The sequence below is a fragment of the Tribolium madens genome, unplaced genomic scaffold, assembly GCF_015345945.1.
Source record: "Tribolium madens isolate multiple individuals breed KSU strain unplaced genomic scaffold, Tmad_KSU_1.1 Scaffold_71;HRSCAF=194;Tcas5.2_LG6, whole genome shotgun sequence".
Taxonomy (NCBI): Eukaryota; Metazoa; Arthropoda; class Insecta; order Coleoptera; family Tenebrionidae; genus Tribolium; species Tribolium madens.
Genome location: NW_025401041.1, coordinates 4,538,451 through 4,546,429, shown reverse-complemented (window position 1 = coordinate 4,546,429; position 7,979 = coordinate 4,538,451). Strand labels below are relative to the sequence as shown.

The 7,979-nt window shown below is 32.4% G+C and overlaps 1 protein-coding gene across 3 annotated transcripts in view; it reads right to left on the bottom strand.

Moving 5' to 3' along the window:
- The window catches only part of LOC123008726 (cyclic nucleotide-gated cation channel beta-1), a 101,736-nt gene that overhangs the window by 19,716 nt on the left and 74,041 nt on the right, over positions 1-7,979 (bottom strand). Inside the window, exons 4-10 of one of the 3 annotated variants that reach the window (XM_044404714.1) lie at positions 6,773-6,892; positions 6,392-6,458; positions 5,670-6,344; positions 1,250-1,380; positions 1,112-1,195; positions 777-835; positions 616-710 (exon numbers count right to left, since the gene is read on the bottom strand). In XM_044404714.1, coding sequence (XP_044260649.1) covers positions 616-710; positions 777-835; positions 1,112-1,195; positions 1,250-1,380; positions 5,670-6,344; positions 6,392-6,458; positions 6,773-6,892 — 1,231 coding nt within the window. The remainder of the gene's footprint in view (positions 1-615; positions 711-776; positions 836-1,111; positions 1,196-1,249; positions 1,381-5,669; positions 6,345-6,391; positions 6,459-6,772; positions 6,893-7,979) is intronic. The other 2 variants (XM_044404715.1, XM_044404716.1) reach the window with 2 other exon arrangements.

Sequence of the window (7,979 nt, the reverse complement as noted above, 5' to 3'; positions counted from 1 at the left end):
AATCAAATATACCAATTTGAGTTTAGCCAAATTAGTTTATCCAAGACAAAACACGATTTTTCAAGCTTCAGTACGCGAGGCTTCATTTTGTACAGATTTCCACTCCGATCGCAACAACTTTACCATTGTTTAAAAATTCACAATTTTGTCCTACATTTTTAATGAAAAAATCCAAACCCCTTTTGGCTGCAACTTTCACGGAAAACAAATTGTGTTTCATCTCCGGTGTGAATGAAACGTATTTTAAAATTTCAGGAAGCCACTTTTTATCAACGAAAGTCTATATTTTCTCAAAGCAATTAGTGTATGTTTTTGTGTCAAAACTATACAGCTACAAAGGGATGATACTTTTTATGGAGAAAAACTCTCTCTGAAAACCTTTGAAATAGGGTTCTTTAAAAATAAAATTTTAACTATCTTAACCTCACTTTTTTTAGTGACAAATTTAGTTCCTTAATATGTAAAGCCTTTTTCACATTTAAAGCGCAGTTTACACAATCATGGCCTACTGTTATGCCAATTTAAATAAAATGGATTATATAATTCACTTGTATGATTTACACACTCGCCATTGGCTCGTGAATAAACTTAATTCTCTTGAATTATTTGTTTTACCTTATGGTGTCTCATGTAGGTCTTTGCTCCGTCTAGAAGCCGTTCGAACTCCAGCCGGTTCGCATTCCGGTTCGTTATCACATTACCAACTTGCCCTGTAAAAACCCCAGTAAATGCGAAATCAAAAAAAAAAACAAAACAAAACGCTAAACTCGACTCACCTACAATAGTGGCGAAAATGAACACCCCGATGAGATAACTGACTATCGTGAAAACGTATCTGCAATTGAACATTTCAAGCTTTTATTGTGAAAAGTCAGAGACACTCATAGTTTTCGAACAGACAAACACCTTGTTCAAGGAGGAAAAATCGATGGTAGACGACGTGGGGGCCGCGGCAGGACTGGGCTGTTCGAGAACTGTGAGCGGGGCCTTAAAGTTTGTTTGTTGTATTTTGTGGCGTTAAAAACACACGTCTCGGAGGGTGAACAGCCCTCCAGTCCTGCCGCGGGGTGCCGGCAGACATACACACATACACGGGGTGGATGGGACGTACCCATTGTTTGTGTTGAACTGCAACAGGCGGGACTTGACACCTCTGCGCGGCAGGGACCGGGGGCCATCCACCGAGTCCGTCTTCCTGCACCGGGGAATTACTTAAAACGAATCAACAACTAGAGAACAAAAAACTCACTCGGCATTGGTTTCGGGAGTTGGCAGGTCACCGATGGTGGTCAACGTCAAAGTTGACCAATACAAAGAACCTAAATATTTTCGGGTCAAAGTAGCGTAATCGCCAGGACGGTATGGATACACCCAATCACCCTAAAACCAACAATCTTCATAAGAATTTAGTTCATTTACGCCTATTTTCTTAGCTCATTTACAGCAAACTGTTTTTAAACGTTAAGATTTTGAGAGAAGTGCAAAAGAAAGTCAAGAAGGGAAGAATTCGAAGAAGAGCATCAAACTTATATATAAAAAAGAAGAGGGACAGTAACTAATATAATAAGAAAATGAGAGCACAAAGAGAGTAAGAAATAACCATGAAATAAGAAAAGTTGAATGGAAAAAGACAAAAATTACTAGAAGAAAACAAGAGTACAAAGAATGAAACAAAAACCAAAACATAGGGAAAAAAATTAAGAATGTGAGGAGAAAATAAAAGGAAAAGTAGAGACAAGAATTACTAAAAGAAGAGTACAAAGATTCAAAGAAATTAGCAAACAATAAGAAAAAATTTAAAAATGGATGAAGAAGTAAAAGAAAAGAAAGAAAACAAAACAAAAGGGAGAAAAAAACCAGGAATTACTATAAAAAAATAAAAGAAAGAAGAGTGAAAGAAAAAACCAAGGAATAGAGATAACAGAAAATATATGGACAGGATAAAAAAACAAGAAAAAAAGATGAATGGCAGTAATTACTGTAAAAAACAAGAATACGAAGAAATAGTAAAAAAGTAAAGAATGCATGGAGAAGATGGAAGAAAGAAAAAAAAACAAAAAAATAGAGGCAGAAATTACTATGAGAAAAAAAAGAGTACGTAGAGTAAAACAAATAACTAAGAAATAAAAAAGTGAAGAGTATATGATGGAGAATACAAAAGAAGAAAAATAAGGGAAAAAAAGAAAGGCAGGAATTACCATAAGAAGAAAACAAGAGTAAAAGAAATAATCAAGAATTAGGGAAGAAGTAAAGAATGCATGGAGAAGAAAGGAAAGGCAAGAAGGAAAAAAAGAAAAAGAAATACAGAAATTACTAAAAAAAGAGAGAAAATGAAAGTAATATATAACAAACAGGAAAAAAAGTGAAGAATGAAAAGAAAGAAAAGAAAACAAAGAAACAAAAAAAAGAAACAGGAACAAAATAAAAGTACAAAGAGTGAAAGAAGAAATTAAGAAATAGAAAAAAATGTGAAAAATTTATGAAGAAAACAAGAGTACGAAGAAATAGTAAAAAAGTGAAAAATGTATGCAGAAGATGGAATAAAGAAAAGGCAACAAGAAAAAATAAGAGAGGCAGAAATTACTATAAAAAGAAAGCAAAAATACAAAGAATAGAACAAAAAACAAGACAGAAAAAAAGTGAAGAATGTATGGAAAAGATAGAGGGAAAAACAACAAAACAAGAAAGCAATGATTACTAAAAAAAGAGAACAAAAAGTAAAAGAAATTACCAAGAAATAGGAAAAAAATTCAGAATGTATGGAGAAGGTAAAAGGAAAGAAAACAGAAAAAAAACAGGGATTAATATAAGAAAGAAATAAAAGTACGAAGATTGAAAAAAAAACAAAAAATAAAGAAAATGGAGAACATATAGAGCGGATAAAAGAAAGAAGAAAAGCAAAAAAAAGAAAGTAAAGTATTGCTATAAAAAGAAAACAATAGTACGAAAAAATGGTGAAAAAGTGAAGATGGAAGAAAGGAAAGGAAATAAGAAAAAAGAAGAGAGGCAAAAATTACTATAAGAAAAAAATAAGAACACGAAAAGTGAAAAGTGTATGGAAAAAACATAAGGAAGGAAACAAGGAAATAAGAAGAAGAAAGACAGAAATTACCTCAAGAAAAAAAGCGAAAATACAAAGAATGAAACAAAAGCCAAGACATAGAGAAAAAGTGAAGAATTTATGGAGAAGATAGAAGAAACGAAACGAAAGAAGAAAAAAGGAAGGATGAATTACTACAAGAACAAAACAAGAGTACAAAGAGTGAAAGTAATAATCAAGAATTAAAGAAGAACTAAAGCATGTATGGAGAAGATAGAATAAAGACAGAAATTACTAAAAGAAAAATACAAAGAGTGAAAGAAATCACCAAAAAATTGGAGTGTGGAATGTGTATGGAGAGATAAAAGAAAGGAAAGAAAACAAGGAGTTATGGCTTGGGGCGTTTTTCATAATACAGCCTGTATATGCAGAAAAGAAAGGGTGATAAGCAAAATTACATAAATAATAGCCAAAATATGCAAAAGAGAAAGATTGGAGAATAGAAATAACAAGTCAGATACATAGAAACGGAGAAAAAAATTATGCAATGGTGCTAGAAACTGAAAAAAAAAAAACGTAAAAACGCTTTAACGGACCAAAAAGCAACATTAAAAGTAGGAAAAGAATCTATAGAAAACGAAAACTGTAAAAAAAAGATAAAAAAGAATAGAAGAAAGAGAACAGAGAGCAAGAAAGGAAGAATACTAAAACAAAAATATAGGAATTAAAAAAAACGTTTGGTACCTACAATTGTACATATAGAAAACTAATGTGCAATAATTTGATCAGAAGGCGGAAATATGAGAATAAAAAAAAACAGAAGAAGTTAGAAATAGTAGACGAGTGAGACTGGACATAAAACTGCATAGTGATGGAGGAGATAAGAATAGAAGCAAAAAAAGAAAAGCAAGAAACTGTAGAACACTTGGAAGTGCAAAAATAAGTTATAAACGAAGAAGTAGAAAGCACATTTTAAAGGAGTGGAATAGTTGAAGTAAAAAAAAGTTTAAGAATGAAAGAGGAAGAATAAAAAAATAAGAAAAAAATGAAGAATGTGTATGGAGAGATAAAAGAAAGGGAAGAAAACAAGGAAAAGAGACAGGAATTACTATAAAAAATAAAAGTACAAAGAGTGAAATAAAAACAAAAAGAAGGAAAATGTAAAAAATATATGGAGAGGAAAAAAGAAAGAAAAACAAAGAAGAAAAAAGGACAAAGACAGTAATTATCGTAAAAAGGCATAAGCCGTGCGCTAAGCAAAAAGGTGAAGAATTTATGGGAAAGATAGAAGACGGAAATGGAAACAGGAAAAAAAAGAAGAGAAGCAAAAATTATTATAAGAAAAAACTAGAGTACGAAGAGTGAAAGAAATAACTAAGAAATGGGAGAGAAATAAAGAGTATACAAAGAAGACAAAAAGAGGAATCAAAATCAAAGAAGAAAAAAGTGAAGAATTTACAAAAGAAAATACAAGAAACGAAAGGCATCCGCAGAGAACGGAAATAAACACCAAAGAATATATATGCAGAGAAGAAAGAGTGATAAAATTACATAAATAAAAGCCAAAATATGCAAAAGAGAAAAATTAGAGAATAGAAATAACAAGTCAGATACATAGAAACGGAGAAACAAATTATGAAATGGTGCTAGAAACTGAAAAAAAAAACGTAAAAACGCTTTAACGGACCGAAAAGCAAAATTAAAAGTAGGAAAAGAATCTATAGAAAACGAAAACTGTAAAGAAGATAAAAAAAGAATAGAAGAGAACAGAGAGCAAAAAAAGGCAGAATTCTAAAACAAAAATATACAGGGTGCGCCAGAACTCGCGCCCCAGAGAAAAATGCCATATAAGGTAAGATACCAGGAACATGGAAAAAATGTTAAAAAAAAATATCTATAAAAATTTCGAAGTTATGAGGGTTTAAATTTTGCACTTTGACTCTATTTATTTCTGTTGGAAAAATAATTTTCCAAGTTTTTTTCCTATAGGCTATTAAAAGAGGAAATAAGGAAGATATATCCTAAATTGTAACTCAGTTCAATGTTATTTGTGTCTTTTATTGGCAAAATTTTTGTCCATTTACTAAATAATTGAAAAAAAACATATACAAGATCATCAGTGTCATTAAATAGACATAAAAAAATGTCAAATGTCAAAAAATAAATGTCAAAATTTAAACATATTTTCCATGTTCCTGGTACTTTACCTTACTTAAAATTTTTCTCTGGGGCGCGATTTCTGGCGCATCTGTAGGAATTTAAAAAAACCGTTTGGTACAGTTCTGGATATAGGAAACTAATGTTCAATAATTTGATCAGAAGGCGAAAATATGAGAATAAAGAAAACAGAAGAAGTTAGAAGTAATAGAAGAGTGAGACTAGACATAAAACACCAGGCTGCATAGTGATGGAGGAGATATCTTATCTATCTTTCTATTCTATAGAAGCAAAAAAAGAAAAGCAAGAAACTATAACTGCAAAAATAGGTTAAAAACGAAGAAGTCGAAAACACATTTTTAAAGGAGTGGAATAATTGAAGTAAAAAAAAGTTTAAGACTGAAAAGATAAGAAACAATCAAGAGAAGAGTAAAAACCAAAACAAAATAGAACAAAAACAAAAATTTCTTACCTGAAAGCCTTCGGCTTCGGAGAGTAGAAAATAAAAACACCCAAACCAATGCGCTAAAATAAGAAGTATATGTATCAAGTTGACAACCCGCCATAGATTCGGCCACACCGTCCTCGACTCGACCATATAATAATAATTAACGGCACGATAGACTTTGAGAAATCTCGGACACCTGAGCAGCGGTTGTGCTCCAAGTCTAATTTGAAGCAGATCAAGAGGACAAAGAGCAGCCAGGTCTAGGAGAAAGGCACGTGAGCGCAAATAGTGGCATGCCAACTTCTTGGAGTCGTACACCATGAGGCCTTGCTCCAAGTAGCCGGTCCTCAATTGCACTATCAGATCCAGAATAAACACCAGATCGCTTAGAGAATCACAGCTCAACCAAAAGTTCGAGACCATCGTCTGGAGCTCGGGGAAACTTTGGCGAACGATTAGAGTCCACATGTTGTAAAGCACACAAACGGTCAGCACCAACAGCCAATAGAAGTAGAAGTTTTCGTCGGGATTGACGACGGAGCGTGGTTGTTTGCGTGGACGTCGTCTTCGGCGAGGTGCTGAGTGGGGGTCGCCACCGGGGCCTTCACTGCCGGTGTCTTCGACGGTTTCCTGCGCTTCGGGGATTTGACGCGACGAGAAGCGTTTCAAAAAGGAGTCTTCACGCTTCAAAGGCGGTTTCTGACAAAACAATGACACGGATTTGAAAATTTCAACAATTTTTTTACCTTCTGCATTGCAGATGAAATTTGTACCGTCGTCCTCAATTTCATCCATCGTTGGTTGGATTTCGTCCTGGAAGGGAAAACAATACCAACAACTAGAATTTCACAAAAAAAACATCAATTGTTGTATTTTGCAACCTAACAAATAGTTGAAAAACAGGCACAGGACCGACTTTACGGTTTTGGTAACCTTAAAATCGGTGATTCTACGAAAACATGCAAACCCCTAAAAAATCTACAACACCCCGATTATGGTAAATAACAAAGAGATAGTCTAGAGAATTACAGCTCCTACAGAGTCTGCAAAGGAGATGAGACCACCAAACATTGAATAGAATCAACTGTAGGAAAGAATTACAAAATTGCACAGTGTTAGGAATGAACCTCTTGATTTTGCGCAGCGAGTGGTAGTACGCCATAACGGCTTTGAGGTTCTTCCAGCTCTGCGATGCCGCTTTGCCCCCTTCTTTGTGATGCTGGTCGTCGTCTTTGTCTTTCTTGCTTCTGGAAACATCATCGTCTACTCTAATTTCTAATGATCACATTCAGAGTGCGCGGGTTTTTGTTTCAGTGCAAAAGGAAACAGAGGTTTACAACAATTATACACATTGTAATTTTTTTTAATAAATCATAAATTGATAATAATTAATGACATTTTCAAATATGCTACTATTAAAATCGTCTTTTTTGAGATATTAGCCAAGAAACGCTTGACATTAAAGAAAAAATAGAAATGAAATGTTCCGAAAAAAAGTCATTTTGAACATCACGGCATAAAGCAATAATTTAATTAATTTTTTTCACTAGATACAGTAAGAAAAAATTGTTTTTCAGTAAGCATTCTCTCTTTTTGAGATACAGACTGAAATATTTCACATTCTTAAAGAAATTGAAATTAAAAGATTCTGAAATAAATGTTATTTGCAACCTAACTGTTTGATGCCAAAAACTTTTATTTCTTTTCAGTATATACATTGTTATAAAACACTCTTTTTCAGTTTTTATCAAAAAATAAAAATTTCTTCTTTTTGAGATATCAACTAAAAAATTTCATATAATAATAATAATAATAATACTTTATTCGTGCTATAAATACAACGTACTTTTGCACATGTCAAACTTAGTATACTTTCTACATGTACTAATTATTCATACAAACTTAAACTTAAATAATAAAGATAATTCTTATGATCCTATCAACATGAGTTAGAAACAAATAAATTAAATTACAATTAGATATCACTAAAGTTATTGTTCAGATATTCCTCAGTACTATAGAAACTTTTTTTAATTAGATAGGTCTTTAATTTATTTAGTAGAACTTTAGGAAGAAGACATTTAAAATCTTTTGGGAGAACATTGAAGAACTTTATACAGTAATAGTTATAAAAATTTTGGGATTTAGATAGTCTTATTTTTTCGAACGATATTATGTGGCTTCTGGTGTCGTAATTATGAAATGAGTTTAATTTATGGTAATGAATTTTATTGTTTATTATAAACTGCAAGCATTTGAATATATACAGAGAAGGTAACGTAAGAATTTTTAGATTACTAAAATTATTTCTGCAATCGTCACGATGTCCTAGTG